This window comes from Pelophylax lessonae, assembly GCF_965119305.1.
Source record: "Pelophylax lessonae genome assembly, chromosome: 10".
NCBI classification, from domain to species: Eukaryota; Metazoa; Chordata; class Amphibia; order Anura; family Ranidae; genus Pelophylax; species Pelophylax lessonae.
Window position 1 is genome coordinate 229,008,337 of NC_138777.1, and position 21,732 is coordinate 229,030,068.

The 21,732-nt window shown below is 45.9% G+C and overlaps 1 protein-coding gene across 6 annotated transcripts in view; it reads right to left on the reverse strand.

Moving 5' to 3' along the window:
* FHOD1 (formin homology 2 domain containing 1) overlaps window positions 1-21,732 on the reverse strand; it is a 246,311-nt gene that overhangs the window by 91,965 nt on the left and 132,614 nt on the right. For all 6 annotated transcript variants that reach the window (XM_082270033.1, XM_082270037.1, XM_082270034.1 and 3 more), the window contains exons 3-6: window positions 12,471-12,535; window positions 4,150-4,217; window positions 1,643-1,748; window positions 263-357 (exon numbers count right to left, since the gene is read on the reverse strand). In XM_082270033.1, coding sequence (XP_082126159.1) covers window positions 263-357; window positions 1,643-1,748; window positions 4,150-4,217; window positions 12,471-12,535 — 334 coding nt within the window. The remainder of the gene's footprint in view (window positions 1-262; window positions 358-1,642; window positions 1,749-4,149; window positions 4,218-12,470; window positions 12,536-21,732) is intronic.

Genomic DNA, 21,732 nt, shown 5'->3' on the forward strand with positions numbered 1-21,732 from the left:
CAGCTGCCACCTAGCAGAAACCCATTACATTTATCTTTTCTTTCCGTTATGGAGCGGAGAAGATTCACAGGTAAGTAATTTGTCCTTGGAAGTGACCCTAAAAGAAGATCCCATGATGTTGAATGGAGCAGATCTTAAATGCTTTTACATAGCTCCAGTTTGGGTGACACAGAAAAGATGACATGAAAGAACATTTCTGGAAACTAATGAACAGAAAGAAAACATTGCCAAAACAAAACAACCAAATCTGATTCAGACTCACCGGACTGCCGCAGAGCGTGTACAGCCATTGAATGGTCTCATTGTGATTGATGACGCCATTCATGCCATCAACAAATAGCATGATCTGACTTAAAGCTGAAAATGAAAAGCATAAATTTAGTTGTAAACTATATATTTTCTTTTTTACATATGTAATTTTATGTTGTTTTGTCAAAGTGCACTTGATTGTAGTGCACATTTAAAGAAGAATTCCAGGTAAGGCATTTTTTACATAGTTCATACACTATATTACCAAAAGTTTTGGGATGCCTGCCTTTACACACACATGAACTTTAATGGCATCCCAGTCTTAATCCGTAGGGTTCAATATTGAGTTGGCCCACCCTTTGCAGCTATAAAAGCTTCAACTCTTCTGGGAAGGCTGTCCACAAGGTTTAGGAGTGTGTCTATGGGATGTCTGACCATTCTTCCAGAAGCGTATTTGTGAGGCCAGGCAATGATCTTGGACGAGAAGGCATTCCTCGTAGTCTCTGCTCCAATTCATTCCAAAGGTGTTCTATCGAGTTGAGGTCAGGACTCTGTGCAGGTCAGTCAAGTTCTTCCACCCCAAACTCTCTCATCCATGTCTTGTTGGACCTTGCTTTGTGCACTGGTGCGCAGTCATGCTGGAACAGGAACGGCCATCCCCAAACTCTTCCCACAAAGTTGGTAGCATGAAATTGTCCAAAATGTCTTGGTATGCTGACGCCTTAAGAGTTCCCTTCACTGGAACTAAGGGGCCAAGCCCAAGCCCTGAAAAACATCCCCACACCATAATCCCCCCTCTACCAAATGATTACACAGAAAGTCCAGTAAATACTGGGTACACTATGCCCTGGATAAACCGGAACCTTCACAGACACACACCAGTGATACAAGTCTCCCAATTTAGGGGACGCTGTCTTAGAGCAACCAATCAAGATTAATTATTCTCTGGGAAGAGGAACATTTATTGTGATTGATTGCCATGGGCAATATAATCAATTTTGTTTCTTGTTTTGTCCCATTTCTATAATTTATCCGTGATCTGGACAAGGAATGAGCTCAGGGGTGTTAAGGCCGTAGTCCGAAACTACCTGAGCTACCCCACTAGGAAGCTGTCTCTGTGCACTGCCAATCTTGGGTGGTTAAGGCATTCCCTGCCCTTTGTATATGTGTGGCTGTAGGGCAGGGATTGCCTTGGCCACTTACAATTGGGGATGCACAGAGACCGCTTCCTGGTGGGATAGCTTATGGTGGGTTAGAACAAGAACACACCTGAGCTCATCCCAAGTCTGGATTTGCATGGTTAACATTATAGGGTAACTCTTGAGTAGGTATAACCTGTATAACTTTCTAAAAATAAAATAAAACGTCAGAGGACTACAGGAAGCACACAAACCTCGAAGGATGTAGTTCTGATAGTTCTGATCGGCTTCGGCCCCCACTTTGATCAGACATGTCAGCCCTTCCGAGTTAACAAACTCTGGCACCAAATCTTTGTCTTCCTGTGTAAGAACCAAGAGGAGAGTCAACACAGAGTGGCAACACAAAGAAATACAACGTATTTACCTACAAATGAAAATTATTCATCACCAAACTTGACCAGTCAAACAGTACTGTGTCCAGGTATCTTCTATTAGTTCTAGCTGCTTCATTGGGGCCTGTCAGTCTAGTTGGGGGGTGAACTTCCAATCACGTGGCTGCTTGTATTGGCTGCCACGGTGGTCACATTATTGGGAGCCCATCCCAGTCATAACCACAGGCCAGGATGAAAGCTCAATTACTCCACATAGAAACCTTGTCCACCATCGATGAATATCTGTGGCATGAGGGTGTTGTTAAGGCCCACACATATGCGTTAAGTGGTCAGATGGAGGTTAACACTTGGGTGACAGAAGGGGAGCAGCCGGTGTCCATAAAAAGGTCTTATTTGGTAATTTATTAGAATCGTTAATTGAAGAAAGAAATAATACAAGTAAGGCCAACGTGTTCTGGGGCGAACTGCCTTCTCTTCTTTAGGGCTGTATTTCTCAGAGAATGGCTAGGCCCTGCGAGGGTTAAATAATTTTGCTCAGCAGTTCTGCAGCTTGCTGACATGTTGTGGAGCATAGGCAGCCACTTTTTAAAAACACGCTGCCATCGTGCAGGATCACTGATCAACTTCATTCAACCCTCTCAAAGCCTAACCGTTCCCTAAGAAATGCAGCCCTGAAGAAGGGGGGAGGAAATGCGTTGGCTCCACTTGTATTCTTTTATCTTCAATAAATGATTATAAAAAATCTTAAAGTGAGACATTTTTCTGGACACCGGGTGCTCCTCCTCAAGCACCCAAGTGTTTTCTGTGGCAACAACCCCATTGTCATTATCAGAAAGGTAGCAGCTCTAGACCCCAACAAAGTCTATCACCCACCACCTACTACTGGTATAAAGCCCATTCCCTCTATACGCTTCACATAGAGACCAGTCCAGCACTGTCTTCCACCCAAACATAAGGCAGAGGTTAAAGAAGACACATCATAAATCTTGATTGACTTTGCTTTTGATAAATATTGAAGGTTTTTATCAGAGGTCCCCAAACTTTCCAAACAAAGGGCCAGTTTACTGTCCTTTAGACCTGTATGGGGCTGGACTGTGCCCAAGGGGTGTAGAAACTGTCTAGGCGACCGTGGGAGTAAACAGTGAATCTTTGGCATTAGGGGGAGAATTAGTGCCTCCTCGTTGGTGTCAGTGGGAGGAAGAATGCCCCATCGTTGGTGTCAGTGGGAGGAATAGTGCCCCATCATTGGTGTCGGTGGGAGGAAGAGTGCCCCATTGTTGGTGTCGGTGGGAGGAAGAGTGGCCCATCGTTGGTGTCAGTGGGAAGAAGAGTGCCCCAAAGTTGGTGTCAGTGGGAGGAAGAGTGCCCCATCGTTTGGTGTCAGTGGGAGGAGGAGTGCCCAATCGTTGGTGTCAGTGGGAGGAAGAGTGCCCAATCGTTGGTGTCAGTGGGAGGAAGAGTGCTCAATCGTTGGTGTCAATGGGAGCAAGAGTACTCAAATCATTGGTGTCAGTGGGAGGAAGAGTGCCCCATGGTTGGGGTCAGCGGGAGGAAGAGTGCCCCATCATTGGTGTCAGCGGGAGGAAGAGTGCCCCATCATTGATGTCAGCGGGAGGAAGAGTGCCCCATCATTGATGTCAGCGGGAGGAAGAGTGCCCCATCATTGGTGTCAGCGGGAGGAAGAGTGCCCCATCATTGGTGTCAGTGGGAGGAAGAGTACCCCATCATTGGTGTCAGCGGAAGGAAGAGTGCCCCATTGTTGGTGTCAGTGGGAGGAATAGTGTCTTGCATCAGTGAGAGAAAAAGTGCCCAACGGACCAGATAAAGGCATGCAAAGGGCCACAATTTGCAGACCACTGGTTTAAAATATGAATGAGAATTGACAGAGGTCAGCGTACAGATGCCGTCATCTTGAGTAATCTGCCCCTCACCCCTGCAATTCAGGTTACACGGACTTGCAGAGCTTGGAGCACAAGCAAAATAGATTGGATACGGGAGTGACAGAGGACACGATCCTCGAGTCGAGAGTCGAAGGATTGGAGCTGGACAGGAAAGGATTAGGACCTCAGAGTATTGCGCAGAACCTCAAAGCAACATTCATTCGTATAATAAACATATACTCAGCAAATAATATCAGTTCCATTAACGCTTGTGGCAGGCTCTTAAAGGACAAAAAATAAAGTTATCAGAAGCGATCATAGCACTATTCTTCCAGCCGCTAACATCAGAAAAAATAAAGTGAAGAAAGACAACTGGCGTATTAAACTATACATCTGGATTTACTAAACCGAGCGCGGCTCGGAGTATTACGGAGCGGCCTAGCGAGACAGTCTGGCAAAAAACGACCACATCATCAAAGAAATTCCCACCTGGAAAAGCTGCTTGAGAGAGAAGAGCGATCGTCTCAGTTCTGGCCCATTAGAGTTGTACAATTTTTCTGTAAAGAAAGAGAAAATAACAGTTATGTGTGCGTTCCACGTCTTCCGAGACTTCGCTATATGGACTGCGAGGTGCTCACTCCGCTTGCAGAATGACGCGCTCAGTCTGTCCAGGAGAGAGACAAAAAAAAAATTTTTTTTTGGAGTCTGATACGAGTGACACAATAATAAGAAAAACAGAGGTAGGCGTGTTCTAGAGCAGGCAGCCGCCGCTGCTATATATCTCTCGCAGGAGCTGGAATAACACGGCGTCTCTCTCGTAAAGCCTTAATGGGACGAACGGACTGCTATCTGGGAGTATTAATCCATCGGAGACAGTCAGGCCGGGCCAAGTCTACATCTCTTATTTTACGGGTATGAGGGAGAAAAAAAAACAGCACAAAGTTGGCACAAAATAAAAAAAAGTCTAGGTATGACAGATCATAGGTAAGAGAGTAATAAAAAAAATAATAACATTCCCAATCAAGTGACCTACATCTACTAGCAACCTGGACAGTCTCTGATGTCATAGTGTCCCCGACATGTGTTTGAGGATTGGATAGCAGCTCAGTGAAGCAAAATGGGGAAGCTTTTGGGCTTCTTAACCATTTTAGCCCCCCGGAAGGATTTGCCCCCTTAATGACCAGGCGATTTTTTGTGATCGGCAATTGCGCGGTCGTGCGACGCTGTACCCAAATACAATTGATGTCCTTTTTTCCTAACAAATAGAGCTTTCTTTTGGTGGTATTTGATCAACCCTGTGGTTTTTCGTTTTTTATAAATGAAAAAAAAAAAAAAGTGTAAATTTTGAAAAAAAAAAAAAAAACAGCAATATTTTCTACTTTCTGCTATAAAACATTCCCAAAAAATAAAAAAATCAATTTTTTTTATCAGTTTAGGCCAATTTGTATTCTGCTACATATTTTTCGTAAAAAAAAAAAAATTCCAAAAGCGTATAATTGGTGGGGCAAAAGTTATAGAATTTACAAATTACGGGATTTATAGACTTTTTATTTTTTTTATTAAGAATAGCAGCGATCTTTAATTGGGACTGCAACATTGCGGTGGAAAAATCTGACACTAAGTGACACTTTTTTGGGAAAAGAAGAGAAGAAAAGAGGAGAGGGAAAGAGAGGGGGAAGGGAAGAGAGGGAAAGAGAGGGGGAAGGGAAGAGAGGGAAAGAGGGGGGAAGGGAAGAGAGAGAAAGAGAGGGGGGAAGGGAAGAGAGGGAAAGAGAGGGGGGAAGGGAAGAGAGGGAAAGAGAGGGGGAAGGGAAGAGAGGGAAAGAGAGGGGGAAGGGAAGAGAGGGAAAGAGGGGGAAGGGAAGAGAGGGAAAGAGAGGGGGGAAGGGAAGAGAGAGAAAGAGAGGGGGGAAGGGAAGAGAGGGAAAGAGAGGGGGAAGGGAAGAGAGGGAAAGAGAGGGGGAGGGGAAGAGAGGGGAAGAGAGGGGAAGAGAGAAGGGAGAAGGGAGAAGAGAGAAGGGAGAAGAGAGAAGAGAGAAGAGAGAAGAGAGAAGAGAGAAGGGAGAAGAGAGAAGGGAGAAGGGAGAAGGGAGAAGGGAGAAGGGAGAAGGGAGAAGAGAGAAGGGAGAAGGGAGAAGAGAGAAGAGAGAAGAGAGAAGGGAGAAGAGAGGAGAGAAGAGAGAAGAGAGAAGAGAGGAGGGAGAAGAGAGGAGAGAAGAGAGAAGAGAGAAGGGAGAAGAGAGAAGGGAGAAGAGAGAAGGGAGAAGAGAGAAGGGAGAAGGCAGAAGAGATAAGTGTAGGCAGAAGAGAGAAGAGAAGGCAGAAGAGAGAAGAGAAGAGAGAAGAGAAGGCAGAAGAGAGAAGAGAAGAGAGAAGAGAAGGCAGAAGAGAGAAGAGAAGAGAGAAGAGAAGGTAGAAGAGAGAAGAGAAGGCAGAAGAGAGAAGAGAAGGGAGAAGAGAAGAGAAGAGAGAAGAGAAGAGAGAAGAGAAGAGAGAAGAGAAGAGAGAAGAGAAGAGAGAAGAGAAGAGAGAAGAGAAGAGAAGAGAGAAGAGAAGAGAAGAGAAGAGAAGAGAAGAGAAGAGAAGAGAAGAGAAGAGAAGAGAAGAGAAGAGAAGAGAAGAGAAGAGAAGAGAAGAGAAGAGAGGAGAGAAGGGAGAAGAGTAGTAGGGAGTAGGGAGAAGAGAGAAGAGAAAAGAGAAGAGAAAAGGAAAAACAAGAGGCCACAGTCCCTCTCCCTGACATCAGAGCAGGCCCTGACAAACTTGCTCCCTAAGGCAGGCCATACACGGCTCGACTCTCCTGCAGAACCTGTGGAGATTTAAGCTTTGTATGGGCAGGCTGAATGTACCAAGCTGATCGATTGAACAACTTGGGTACAACCAGCATGCCAGGTTTCACCTGCGATTATCACAAGCGGCTGCTACAGCCACTAGTAATAATCACCGTCTTCTCCCAGTGAGATAAAGACAATAACCTGGCAGGAGGGATTCCTGCAACAAACACTGTCTGTGTTGTTGGAGGAATCAAGCTAATTTGCCGGAAAGAACTTTTCTCTGTGTATGACTGGCCTAAAGCCTAGTACACACTAACTAGCTTCTATTTTTTTCCGTTCAACCCACAAAAAAAACTGAAGGTTCCGGTCAGAGCCGCTGTACTAACAATCCAATGTTAGTACAGCGATATCCCCAGGGCCGTTTTTTCCAATGGGCATGCCCGGCGGTTGCCCGGGGGCCATACTTGCCAAGCGGCCCCACACACATGGTGGCAATTACTGTCCCCCAACAGGCCAGAATCCAGATTACTTAGTTTACCTGGTGGTCTAGGGCCCCCCCGTTGTCCGCCGGGCCCCCCCCCCCCCGCTGTTGTCCACCGGTGCCTCGAGTCTGCACTGCACACTGGTTGCTAAGGCCAGCCAATTGGCATCTAGCAACCAGTGACGTTCTGAGAGCAGACCCACGGTGCACAGCGGAGGAGGATCCTCCTCGTCGGCTCGTCCTCCTCTCCACGCCTAGAAGACTGGCTCCGCCTCCGCCTCCACCCACCTCCTCCCTTCATGTGCAGCCGTTGTGAAAGGTAAGGCAGCCAGCCCAGCTGCCAGGCTGCTTGATTTTCTTTTTTTAACTCTCTCCATCGACACAAGAGACAACTACCTGGAGGATATACCTTACTATATATTGGTCCCCGTAATATGTATAAAAATGGATTTTTGTAAAATCTTACCGTAAAATCCTTTTCTCTTAGCTCATTGACAGACGTAGTCCTCGGTGATACACCACCTTCGGGTTATGTTGCCTCCACAGGAGCAGGACTAGACAGGAAATTAAAAAGCTCTGGCCACACCCCAGGGGCAGTCCCAGAGGGTATATCCTCTCTCTCTCTGCCTCAGCAAATCAGTTATGTGAGAAAGCAGTCTTTAGAGATTTTAACCCAACTCAAAAAAACAGAGGGGCGGGGACTACGTCTGTCAATGAGCTAAGAGAAAAGGATTTTACGGTAAGATTTTACAAAAATCCATTTTTCTCTAGCGCTCATTGACAGACGTAGTCCTCGGTGATACACCACCTTCGGGACGTCCCAGAGCAGTATCACAACTGAGGGGTGGGAAAATGGAAATCAAATCCCAATCTAGAAGGCCCAACCGGTGCCAACTAGAAGTTTACAATGCTCATCCTTAATGATGAGACTCAACAAAAAAAGAGAAAACAATTTTTTTTTTTTTTTTTTCAAACAGAAAAAAACCCTCGAGGTAGACCCCCGGTCTCCTCAAATTGCGGCCTGCAAAACCTTGCGGCCAAATGAGGCATCCGCCGATGCCGTCACATCAATTTTATAGAATTTTGTAAAGGTATGTACTGACGACCAGGTGGCCGCCTTACATACCTGGACCACTGACGCCTGATGGCGAAAGGCCCAGGAAGTACTGAGCGCTCGAGTGGAGTGCGCCCTAACAGGGAACGGAGGACTCTGACCCCTAATAGAATAAGCCTGTACCACCGTTTGTCTAATCCATTTGGCAATGGTCGCGGCAGATGCAGGCAAACCCTTTCTGGGGCCATCCGTGATCACAAAAAGTGAATCCGTCTTACGGAATGATTCCGTAGCTTTTAGGTATACCCTGATTGCCCGAACCACATCTAAGGAATGCAACGCATGTTCCCGATGATGCTTGGGCTGAGGACACAAGGAAGGTAGTACAATATCTTCATTCAGATGAAAATCTGAAACCACCTTAGGAAGAAAAGATGGCTTAGGATGAAGTACTACCTTATCCCCATGAATCAATAGGTATGGGGACTGGCATGATAATGCAGCCAGTTTTGACACCCTGCGAGCAGAAGTAATAGCCACCAAGAAGGCCACCTTCTGGGATAAAGTAAGCAAGGGAATCTCCCTGATGTTTTCAAAGGGAGGTTTCTGTAGAACCGACAAAACCAAATTAAGATCCCAAGGCGGTAAGGGCGCGCGGACTGGAGGAGCCAGGTGCCGCACCCCCTGGATGAAATTCCGCACCAAGGATTTGGTAGCTAAAGGCTTCTGAAAGAAGATTGCTAATGCTGAAACTTGACCCTTGATGGTGCTCAAGGCTAGCTTCTGCTCAACCCCCTGTTGCAAAAAGGCCAATATTCGAGACACCGAATAGGTACGTGGAGGAAATCCTAAAGATTCGCACCACGCAATATAAGTTTTCCATGTGTGATAATAGACTTTGCTGGAAGTCGCTTTCCTTGCTTTAATAAGGGTAGGAATGACTGAAGCTGACAAACCTCTGTCCTTCAGTACTTGGGTCTCAATGGCCAGGCCATTAAACCCAGCGACTGTAAAGCATGATGGTAAATTGGTCCTTGAGACCACAGACACTCCCTGAGACGAAGTTCCCACGGAACGTCTACGACTAACATGTCCAAGTCGGCCAGGCCGGCTTGAGGAGGCCAGCCTAGAATTTCTAGGACCACTGGCGCTGATTGGATCTGAACCAGGCGTCCCTAGAGGTATCTGGCCCCGACCATCCGAGAAAGTCTGGTCGTTTTCTGTTCCCACACATTTATCAGATACCTGATAGTTATCAGGAAAGGTGATCTTTTCTGGTTGAACCTCAGGGACCGAAGTCACCCGACTAGAGGCTACTTGGCCTATCTGGTCAACCAGATCCGATTCCTGTGAGGTATCGGGACTAATCTTAGGAAAAGGTAAAGGAAAAGATCTATTCAGGGAACGGTAATTACCGCTTCCTGTAGTACTTAAATGTTGGAAGGGAAGAATCGCACCGGTAGTAGTGGTTGATGCTCGATCTAATGTCCTGAATACCGGTGAAAACGTCCCCCCACCCTGAAACCGGGTGGGGGCACACCTTCAGGCTGTGTACTCCTTTGCTTCGGGTTTGGCTGGGTTGGTCCTTTGCTTGTCCGACCAGCCCTTCTTGAACCCTCCTGGAGGAGTCTTGCCTTTCCCGCTAGTACCAGCCGGGCGCCCTTTATGGGCGGTAAAGAAAGGTCCTCGCTTGTTGCGAGGTCCCTTAGCTTTAGCAGCCTGTGGCAAAAAAGTGCTCTTGCCCCCAGTGGCATCCTTAATGATTTCATCTAGGTTGGCCCCAAATAGACGATTCCCCTGAAAGGGGAGATTTGTCAAGGTCTTCTTGGAACCTAGGTCAGCTGACCAGCATTTTAACCACAGCACACGTCTGAGGATCACCGCTGTCTTAGATGCATGCCCTAATAAGGGAGTAGTGTCCAAGGCTGCGTCACAGATAAACTGTAGCCCTTGTATAATCTGTTCCATCAAATCAGATGTCTCCTGGGGAATATCTTTTCCCCTAAGATCTTGGCGTACCATTTTCGCCCATTCCGTAAGTGTCTGGGAAACTAGACCAATAACAATTACTGGTCTAAAAGCTGACCCTATCAGAGAGAAGATGGTGCGGGACTCTGCTTCCATCTTTTGATCCACCGGATCCTTAAAGGACGAAGTGTCCTCCACTGGAATAACCGTGGCTTTATTCAGCCTGGAAATAGGCGGATCCACGACTGGTGGTACCGTCCATTTCTTAATGATGGATTCCTCAAACGGATAGCGTCTAGCAATACGCTTGGAAATAGTAAAGGTACGTTTAGAATGCTCCCATTCTCCTTTAATCTGATTACCGAAACATTTAGGTACAGGAAAAGCCTTCATCGTCTTGATGGGCTTATTAGTACCAAAAGGAATCTCTGTTTCAGTTGCCTCTGCCGGTAAAGCCTCAAGTTTTAAGGTTTCCTGCACTGCCACAACTAGTGCGTCCACCAATGCTTCTTCCTGAATAATAGCAGGAGAAGAAGCGTCCTCCTCACTGTCTGAGGGGGCTTTACCTGGGATAACAGCCCTTGCAGAGGAACCTGCAACTGCCGTGACCACCTCTGAATCTGAGTCAGAGGTGTCAGATGGTATAGGGGTAGGCAGGGGTCGCTTCCTTGACCCCCGTCCCTGACAGGCCGCCTCCACCCGAGCCACCATAGACTCCAAAATTGCTGTAAATGACTCTATACTCTGTGCACCCTTTAAGAAAAAATTCTTGCCAGGACCTAAGATCCCAGCAAGGTGTCTAGGTCCTTACTCCTAACTAGACAGAAAATAACTGATTTGCTGAGGCAGAGAGAGAGAGGATATACCCTCTGGGACTGCCCCTGGGGTGTGGCCAGAGCTTTTTAATTTCCTGTCTAGTCCTGCTCCTGTGGAGGCAACATAACCCGAAGGTGGTGTATCACCGAGGACTACGTCTGTCAATGAGCGCTAGAGAAAGTAAGGTATATCCTCCAGGTAGTAGTTGTACTCTCTTGTAGTATATAGTGTTCCCTGTAATATGTATATAATCTATATACATATTACAGGGAACACTATATACTACAAGAGAGTACAACTACTACCTGGAGTATATACCTTACTATATACATATTACAGGGACCAATATATACTACAAGAGAGTACAACTACCTGGAGGATATACCTTACTATATACATATTACAGGGACCAATATATAGTAAGGTATATCCTCCAGGTTGTTATACTCTCTTGTAGTATATATTGGTCCCTGTAATATGTATATAGTAAGGTATATACTCCAGGTAGTTGTACTCTCTTGTAGTATATATTGGTCCCTGTAATATGTATATAGTAAGGTATATCCTCCAGGTAGTTGTACTCTCTTGTAGTATATATTGGTCCCTGTAATATGTATATAGTAAGGTATATCCTCCAGGTAGTTGTACTCTCTTGTAGTATATATTGGTCCCTGTAATATGTATATAGTAAGGTATATCCTCCAGGTAGTTGTACTCTCTTGTAGTATATATTGGTCCTTGTAATATGTATATAGTAAGGTATATACTCCAGGTAGTTGTACTCTCTTGTAGTATATATTGGTCCCTGTAATATGTATATAGTAAGGTATATCCTCCAGGTAGTTGTACTCTCTTGTAGTATATATTGGTCCTTGTAATATGTATATAGTAAGGTATATCCTCCAGGTAGTAGCTGTACTCTCTTGTAGTATATAGTGTTCCCTGTTTTTATTCTTGTGGGTGATTGTGTAGGCAGGGGGCCCCAGTGCACTGCATTGCCCAGGGGCCTATAAGGCTCTTAAGATGGCGCTAGATATCCCCTGCTGTTCTATTGTGGTCTGACAGGGGGACAGCCATTGGCTGAGAGCACTGATCAGAAACCTGGCTTTCCAACATCCATCAGACCGGCTGCCATACACGCGGGCCGAATGTCGCCTGGTTTTTATTGAACTGGCCGATGTCCCCCGACATTCGGCCCGTGTGTACTAGGCATAAGTCTTCATGCAAGAAGAAAAAAAAAAAAACACACACACACACACGTGCTGTGCACATGCCTGTGATAAGTGAAAAAAAAAAGAAAACAGTTGCTGCGTGCATTACACAAGGCGGGCCTTCCAGGAGGTATTACAATTGCTCTGAGCTAGCAAGAAGGCCGCCCAAGAAGCCTGAGCAAAGGGACAAAGGAGTAAGCTGCCGTTAAAGTAAGCTGGTACCGTACCCCCATCACAGAATTAAAAACCCCAAATTTTCATTTTAACCTGGAATTCCATTTTAAGCTTCCAAGTCACTTGCAAGATTTTGTAATTCTAACCCTTCACTGCCCATAGGATGCCGGAGGTGTTGGGTCAGGACTCAGGAGGAGTATAATAGTACAGACAGAGAAGCAAAGGATTTCTGAGAATATGTTACCAGACAAAAATATTTCAAGCAGACCTTCACTCCAAAAAAATCTTTGTGCACCTGGCTGGCATCTTTTGAGATTTTACAGCTTACTCACCAAGGATGGCGTGGACTCGCACAGAGAGCTGTGTCCGGAGGATGAGAGTCGGTCTCCGGCCTTTGCTGGAAGAGAGATGTAAAAGATGTAAATAGACTGTATATCCATCTTTACAAGGTACACAAGCAATGCGCCGATACAGACAAGCAGAACATAAAAGGTCTCTAATGAATTTATTAGACGTTTAAAAATATGTAACCTGCTGAAAGATAGTAAGCGATCTTTATCAAACTTATGCAAGACTGAAAATCTAGCCAACACCGACTCTGGTGCTGGCTAGGCAGAAGTTCTAACCACTTGGCCACTGTGCTGCCAATAATAGTGTCAGGTTACCCAATATATTCCTTTTTGGTCAAACTGGGGATGTACAAGTTTTTGGCCCTGACATAAAATTTCCAAGAGAGGCAGAAAGGGGTCAATGATCTTGCGCACATCATATGAACCTTCCATCCCATTCTGACAAGCAGCCATAGTTGGAAGGTGTAGGGAGAACAAGAGTGCCAGTCCAAAGGTTTAAGTGCTGGTTCACATTGGTGCGCTGCGGGAACCCTGAAAATTCACTGCGGGTTCCGGCATTGCACCCAACTCGCAGGCAGTTCACACTGCCATATGCGAACTGCTGTGGGTGTCAATACAAAGTGAATGACACCCCCAGATTAGTTTGCATATCGCAGTGCGAACTGTCAATTCGGACAGGAATCATATCACATAGGACCCAATGCGATCCGATTCTGGTGTGGACCAAAAAAGGGTCCTACATGACTTTGGTCTGAATTTTCATCACACAGACATCGCATGTGATTTGCAGAGCAGTGCAGTGTGAATCACATGCGATGTCTGACATTGCTATAGTGTGAACCGGCACTAAGAGTTCAAGAGTATTTTGTAACACGCCAACATGTTTTGGGGGCTTTATTATTCCCCCTTCATCAGGATCTAAACTGCTGGATTGAACAGAGTGTTGGACTTGTGGCGAAAATGAAATTAAAAGTACAGCGCATTTTCGTTCACTGACGAAAACTGCCGAAAACCAAATCGACGAAAATGTGAGGCAGGGATGTTTACCAACTTCCGGTCTTCACAGAGATGGCCGGCTTTCGCTCCCAGCAAGCAAGCGTGTTAAAGCGACTATAGGTACCATCCGTGCAGACTGCCAGAGACCAGAGCAGCACTGTGCATTACAGGCCTCCTTAGACCAGTGACTACCAGCATGGCAGCATCCAGAGCACTGTGCATTACAGGACATCCCTTAGATGCGAGACCACCATCCAGCACTATGCAGCATTACAGGCCTCCTCAGACCACCGTCCAGAGCACTGTGCAGCATTACAGGCCTCCTCAGACCAGTGACCACCAGCATGGCAGCATCCAGAGTACTGTGCATTACAGGCCTCCTGAGACCACCATTTAGCACTCTGCAGCATTACAGGCCTCCCCAGGCCACTGTCCAGAGCCCTCCAGCATGGCGGAATCCAGAGAATTGTGCATTACAGACATTTCTCTCAGACCTGAGACCACCATTCAGCATTACAGGCCTCCTCAGACCACCGTCCAGAGCACTGTGTAGCATTAGAGGCCTCCTCAGACCAGTGACCACCTGCATAGCCGCATCCAGAGAGCATTGTGTATTACAGACATTTCTCTCAGACCTGAAACCACCATCCAGCACTATGCAGCATTACAGGCCTCCTAAGACCACCATTCAGAGCACTGTGCAGTATTACAGGCCTCCGAAGACCACGGTCCAGAGCACTGTGCAGTATTACAGGCCTCCTCAGACCACCCAGAGTGGCTAAATCTGTATCTCTGAGTTTGTTTAATCCTTAATACCATAAATAATACTATGATATTAATTTTTTTTACTCCCGGAGTATATAATGAGTTTGGAAATTTTATAGAAATGCTTACATAATGCATTACAATTTACCTAAACACATTAGATTTTAGTTGACTAAAATTATTTTAGTCGATTAAAATACAATGACTAAAATGTAACTAAAACTAAAATGGCATTTTAGTCAGAAGACTATAACTAAAGCTAAATCAAAATTCAATGCCAAAATTAACACTGCATGCAGTTTGAGGTCCCTCAGTAGTGGTCTTACACAATCAGCTGCTGAAGCCAGGTTTATCAGACAAAAGATCCAGTAGATTCAAAAATTGAATCAACCCCTTATTCCATTTAAAGTGGTAGTATACTCCACTTTTTACATTTTTACCTACAGGTAAGCCTATAATAAGACTTACCTGTAGGTAAAATTAATATCTCCTAAGCCTCAACGGCGCATGCACTGTGAAGGTCCGGCGTATCTTGCCGGACCTTCAGAGCCCATTCACACTGGGGCGACCTGGTCGCCTGACAGGTTGCCGTAGGTCGCCTTCCATAGAGAAGCTGCGGACCCGTTCTAATAGGAGTGATACAAGTCGCTCCGACTTAGAAAAAGGGTCCGGAGCTTCTTTGGGGCCACCTGGAGCGACCTGCATTGACTTCAATGTTATGAAGTCCGTGCCGGCCGCTCCGAGGTCGCGGTGCGAGCAGCGCACCGCGACTTCACAGGTCACCCCGGGAAGTAGCGTCGCCCCAGTGTGAACGGGGTCTTAGAGCTCCTTGCCAGAAAGTGAACTCCCGCGCACATGCGCGAGAGTGACATCATCATCAGCGCCGGAGCCGCCGAACCCGGAAGAGACGCTGAGGGAACATGACCGCTCCCTCAGTGGTGTCCGGGCGACCGTGTTGGGGCTTCGTTCTAAGGTAAGTATTTCCTAATGTGCTAGTAATGCGACTAACACATTATTCCATTGTCCTGCAGGGTTTTGTTTTTATTTTTATTAAAACAACTGTTTTAAAACAGCAGTTTAAAGCAGAATTATAGGCAAAACTGTTTTTTTATTTTTTTTTGGATAGAGTAAGGGAGGGTTTTTAACCCCCGGTCAGATTTTAATGTTGCAAGAAACCAGATTCCGATCGATGACTGTACATAATAAATGAATTAAACTCAGACATTGCCAATCAGCCATTTCCCTTTCCTACAATTTTTATGAGTCAGTAACAACATGATAAGTTACAAGTCATAAGGAAAATATTGTAATAGGATTTGGGGATGAAGCAGGTATGAGGACACATATCGGCACGTTCTAGTGCAGCATTTAGTCAGCACTGGTTATTAATATGGATATGACGCATCAAAAAGGAAAAATACTGATGGTAACGAGCAGAATATTGCAGTGCTCAGTGTGACAGGAGACCACTAGGGGAGCCCTTGAGTTGCAACAGTTCACTAACTTATCCTTCCTTAGAAGAACAGTGAGGAGTCATTGTCCCGAGCATTCAATGTACAGAACAGAAGCACAACCACACAGATAGAACAATGCAAATAAACATAGGGATCAAGAGGACTATGTAAGTGCAGTGCAGCCAAGTTCTAACGACATTACTATAGAATATAGGCTTCATTTATCAAACTCTTGGACAGACAAACATTTCTCAATGCTTTAGAAAGAAAACGAAACCTTTAAAATCCACATACTGCATAGGCGAAAACGACAGGTTGACCAATTGGTTACTACGGGCAAAGAGAACCATTTGTCTTGTGAGGTTATCGGAATACTTAAAGCAATGGTTCTCAACCAGGGTTCCGTGGATTCCTAGGGTTCCTCCGGAGGTTGTTAGGGGTTCCTTGAGCTATGATCAATTTCTGCCTCTCGAGTAAATTCCACTGACACCATTGAGCTTTTTAGCTATCTGGAAGAAGTTAATTCTTCCCAATGTCCACAAGTGTAAGGAGCATTCATCCCACTGACCATCACACTAATGTATCATGAGTTGTAGAATTAGTCATTTTTAGCAGGGGTTCCCTGAGACCTGAACATTATTTCAAGGGTTCCTCTGTGTTGAAAAGGTTGAGAAAGGCTGACGTGAAGGTTCACATTTGGAATCTAAGAACAATGACAAGCTGGCATCGGAGAAACGGGTAAAATGGCATTCTGACACTTGAGGTGGTAGAACAATAATGCAACAAGGCCCATGATCAATGGCACGCTGGTCAAGGAGTAAAGGCACATTGACACTCATGGACACAGTACAATGATACAATGACAACTGAGCTTCCAAATTAATACACAGGAGCTTTGTGGTACCAGGACAATTATATACTTAGAGCAGGGTACCAAAACAATGACACACTGCCGCTTGTGGTCCAAGAACATTGGAGAGGAGGGGATGGGAAACAAGACAATGGCATACTGACACATGGGGTTCCAGAATACAACAACACAGACAATGGAGTACTAAAAGAGACGCTGACACTGGGGTACAAAAACCTTAGCATACCAACACTGGGGTCCCAAAACTATGAAATACTGACTCTAGAGGTCCATAAGCAATGATACTGGGGTACCAAAACAATGGTACACTAACACTGGGGTGCCAAAACAATGGTACACTGACACTGGGGTACCAAAACCATGACACGATGACACTAGTGGCGCTTTTCCACTGCATGGAACCGAACGGTTCGGCTTGCTTTTGTGCTTTTCCACTGCTGGTACTGCATGGTATGGTGTAGGAACGGTTCGGTACGGTAGGGCGGCGCTTTTCCACTGCATGGAACTGAATGGTACGGCTCTCAAAAAAAGTACCACCTCGATTGTGGTTCCAAGAGGTACCATACCCGGTACCATATCCCACAATCCTTTGCATGCAGTCACTACTAGCCACTGATTGGTCAGAGAATCCCACCCACCCCGTTGTTATCCCACCCACTTAACTTTAGTACTACTTTAGTGGAAAAGCAAACCATACCGTACCGAACCGTTCCAACACCGTACCATGCGGTACCAGCAGTGGAAAAGCAAACCGGGCCAAGCAGGGCCGAGTAGAGCCGAGTCAGTACTTGCAGTGGAAAAGTGCCATAGGGTACCAAAACCATGACACACTGACACTAGTGGTCTTAAAATAATGACAATGGGGTACCAAATGAACGACATACAAGTATCTGTGGTCTCGACACAAGGACACACTGACACTCGAATTCCAAAAAAATGACACACTTGCAGTTGAGGCCACAGAAAAATGACAATGGCACTGGGGACCAAAACAATGGCACTGGGGACCAAAACAATGACACCTACACAAGGATGTCCAAAACGATGACCCCCTGATCTCAGAACAATAATAAACTGATACAGTGATCCTAGAACAATGATAAGCTGATCCCATGTTAATACACTGCCAGATTGGTACAACGACGAACTGACACTAGTGGTACCAAAACAATTACACACTGACACAGTGGTGCTAGAAAAATGACACGGGGTCCCGGAAAAATGACACCGGGGTCCCGGGAACAATGCCAAACTGAAACAGTGGTCCCCAAAACAATGACACACTATCTCTTTGGACAAAAGCAAAGGTCTCAAGTTCCCAATATCACTAATTTATTAAGTTGATATTAGAACATACGCATACAAAAGAGGCTAGAATCACCCAAGCATACCACCAAAAAAGTAACAGAAGAGGTTTGGTTTGAGTTGCTGCCTCAACAGGGTGTGCTACAGAATGGTAGGCTACGGCTGGGCTAGGGCAAACTTTCTAAACAAAGGGCCAGATTATTCACCTTCAGACTTGAGGGGGGCCTTTAAACAATGCCTCAGGCTTGTTGGTCAATAGAAGAAAAAGAAATGACATAGTGCCTGCAGTCAGTAGGAGGAAGAAAGGTGTCCCATCACTGGTGTCAATGGGAAGAATGGCGTCCCATGGTTGATCAGTGGAAAAAATAGTGCCTTTTATCAGAGGTAGGAATAGTGACCCACGGGCTGGATAAAGGCAAGCAAAGGGCCACATCCATCCTACAGTTTGGAGACCACTGGGCTAGAGGTTAGCAATAATTATGTTAAGTCGTGAGACAAAACCAAAGGGTCTGCTCTATGGACAATGGAATACTGAACCATGGATGCCATTCACTTGTTTCAGTTTCAACTTAGTTTTCGACTCAGAGGGATACCACCAATACTTTTGGCCTTGACTGTCAAGATGTATCATGTTAGAAGGAGGTGTGTTCTCGGGCCAGCCTAGGTCTTTACCTTTCCAATACATTTTAAAGTCTAAAGATTCTTTCTTATTACGTCAAGCAAGAACGTCCCAAGTCTTTTATTATTATTAGTGTTACCACTATTCAAATGTTACCACGTTGCTACGCTACAAACCAACAAGTGTTCCTGGAGATAGTCTATGATCTTACTGGGGGCACAGTCCAACAGGAAACAGGATTAAGTATTAGGAGACCAGATGTCAAGTCTATGCTACTTAGTGGTAAAGAGCTCAGTTTTTCCAAACCAAGACTGTTTATTAAAGCATGTCTCGCTTATCCTACAGCACGGAGAAAAGGAGGAGTAGGGGGGTCCCTGCCACAATATAAACACAAGAAATACCAAATGCCAGAATTCCAGGAGGCCACCAAATGCAGCCTCAGCATGACAAGAGGCCGCAGTGCGGCCCAATTCTTGAGAGACTGCAGCTTACCCGCTGACGGCAGGGAAAAGCGGATTCCTAGAGTGCGTTCAGGTCTTGTATAAATCTGACACGTATTATTGTATATATACTCTCTTCTCTAAGGATCGGAGATCTGGATGTTTCCACTAATTCATCAAGGTGATGGGGAAATCCAGAAATACTGCAGGATGATGTGCAAGAGGGGAGACGTCGGGGTTTTGCAAGATTACCAATGCTATTAATGACACAGAGAAGGATGCGTTTTACTAATTGTACACTAGAATGGATTTTGCTTAGGACTGTGTAGTCTAAAGAGACCCTGCCCATCCAGGACCCCTTCCCACACAGTCCAGTGATACCTCTCCAGCGATCGCCACAGCAGCCTCCACATCATCCAGCACAAAATCCCCCGACCTCCTTCCATGTGATAGTGCTCGCTACACCTGAATGTGACAGCGCCTCTTGAAATGTTTCTTTAAAGGCTAAACTACACAGGCAATTTGAATCTCTTGCAATGAGAGGCTTAATCACTTGCTGATAGTCACCTCACTAAAGCTACACAGGAGAATTTCAGTAGATCTATTGTGCAACTAAAATTGCTAAAAAAGCTACATAAGCAGCATGCAGGAGCATCTTGTGATCAATCACACATAATTGGAGCACAATGCGATCATGCAAGATTCAGTACTTGTGTACCATCCATAGGGAGCCATTTGTTTCATCTCAGGGCAGTGATCAATTCCTACTCCTAGACAAAAAGTAAAAATTAAGGACCACTGTAGCTGCAGGCAGTGGGGAGGATTTGAGCCTGACAAAAGAAAAACTAAAGGAATTCATATTGTTCTCTCAGCAGAAACGCAGCAGCTCAGCTCACCCTGTTCCCCACTTTAAGTAACTCAGCAGCTCTGCTCTCTGCCCAGGTCTCAGAATGGAATTTCCAGAAAAGTAATTCTGTCCCCCCCCCCCCCCAGCAATAACACAGCACCCAACCTTTCCCTGCTCTACCCTCCCAGCACTGACTATACGACTCAAATTTTCAATAAACACAGAGCAGGAGCTTTCGGAAGGAACATACAGGGTGAGTTTTTGGAGGGATGCCCAGGGTGAGCTGAGCTTCTTAGCCAGTGCTGGAAGGGATGCGCGGGGTAAGCGGAGCTGTGGGGGTTACTGTTGGTAGGGAAGTGCATGGTTAGCTGAACTAATGAGTCACTGTTGGGAGGGATGTGCAGGGTGAGCTGAGCTGCTAAGTCAACATTGGGGGATGCACAGAATGAGCTGAGCTGTTGAGTTACTGTTGAGAGGGATATGCAAGGGGAGCTGAGCTGCTAAGACACTGTTGGGTGGGATGTGCAGGGAGGGTTGTGCAGGGTGAGCTGAGCTGCTGAGCCACTGTTGGGAAGGATGTGCAGGGAGGGATTTGCAGAGCCAGCTGAGCTGCTTATTCACTGTTGGGAGGGATGGGTGAGCTGAGCCGCTGAGTCAATGTTGGGAGGGATGTGCAGGGTGAGCTGAGCTGCTGAGACATTGTTAGGAGGGATGCGCAGGGAGATCTAAGCAGTTGAGAAGGATATGCATGGTGAGCTGGGCTGCCGAGTCACTTTTGGGAGGGATACATAGGTTGAGCCGAGCTGCTGAGTCACTGTTAGAAGGGATGCGCAGAGTGAGCTGAGCTGCTGAGTCACTGTTGGGAGGGATGCGCAGGGTGAGCTGAGCTGCTGAGTCACTGTTGGAAGGGATGCGCAGGGTGAGCGGAGCTACTGAGTCACTGTTGGGAGGGATGCACAGGGTGAGCGGAGCTACTGAGTCACTGTTGGGAGGGATGCGCAGGGTGAGCGGAGCTACTGAGTCACTGTTGGGAGGGATGCGCAGGGTGAGCGGAGCTACTGAGTCACTGTTGGAAGGGATGCGCAGGGTGAGCTGAGCAACCAAGTCACTGTTGGAATAGGGGAACAGGGGGAGCTGAGCAACTGTCAGTTTTGAGGAAGATCTAAATAGGCTCCCCAGTGCCTAAAGCTACAGAGTTGAGAGCTTATTGAAAAGTTTATTTACTTCTTGATAGGAAAATGTAACACAGATAAATGTTTATAGCCTGCAACCCACGAAAACAGCTGACAGAAATTCATCAATATCTCTCAGACTTAATGCAGTACTCTAAACTATCACAGTGGTGATGGGCATTTCTCAAAATGTCAAATTGCCTAGCATCTCTCGTTACGGACAGCCAGCTCAATGTCAAAGGTGATCTGGAAGTTACCTGTGGCATGCCCTGCGCTGCACAACATCATGAATTTCATCCAGTGCTGCTCGGCAGAGAGGTAAACATTGTCAGACGGGTGTTTACTTTGGCTGGGTCGGGGGGAATAGTTGGAGAACACGCTGGGTGTATATTGTTTATTTGCTTTACGATCATTATCTCTTGGCCCAGAGCTTATCCAATGTCGTATGCTGGCCTGATAAAATTATAGCTAAAAACCTGGGCTATTCATAGCCGTGCCTAAACAATAGGTCTATTTCTGCTAAAGGAAGCCAACCACATCCAATTACAGCTGGTGGGGCAAGTCTCTACAAGTGATTGCTAGCAATAAATAGTGCTGTGACAATTGAAAGGTGTTTTGTTTATGGAATATACACTGTAAATGTGCCAACAGATTCAAGTTGGTAAAGTTGGAATCTCAGAATATTTATTTTCAGTCGTTTTTATTGAGTTTTCAAAAAGGGAAGGAAACAACGATGCGTAAAGATGAACAAGAAGAGGAGACAACGAGGGTGGGT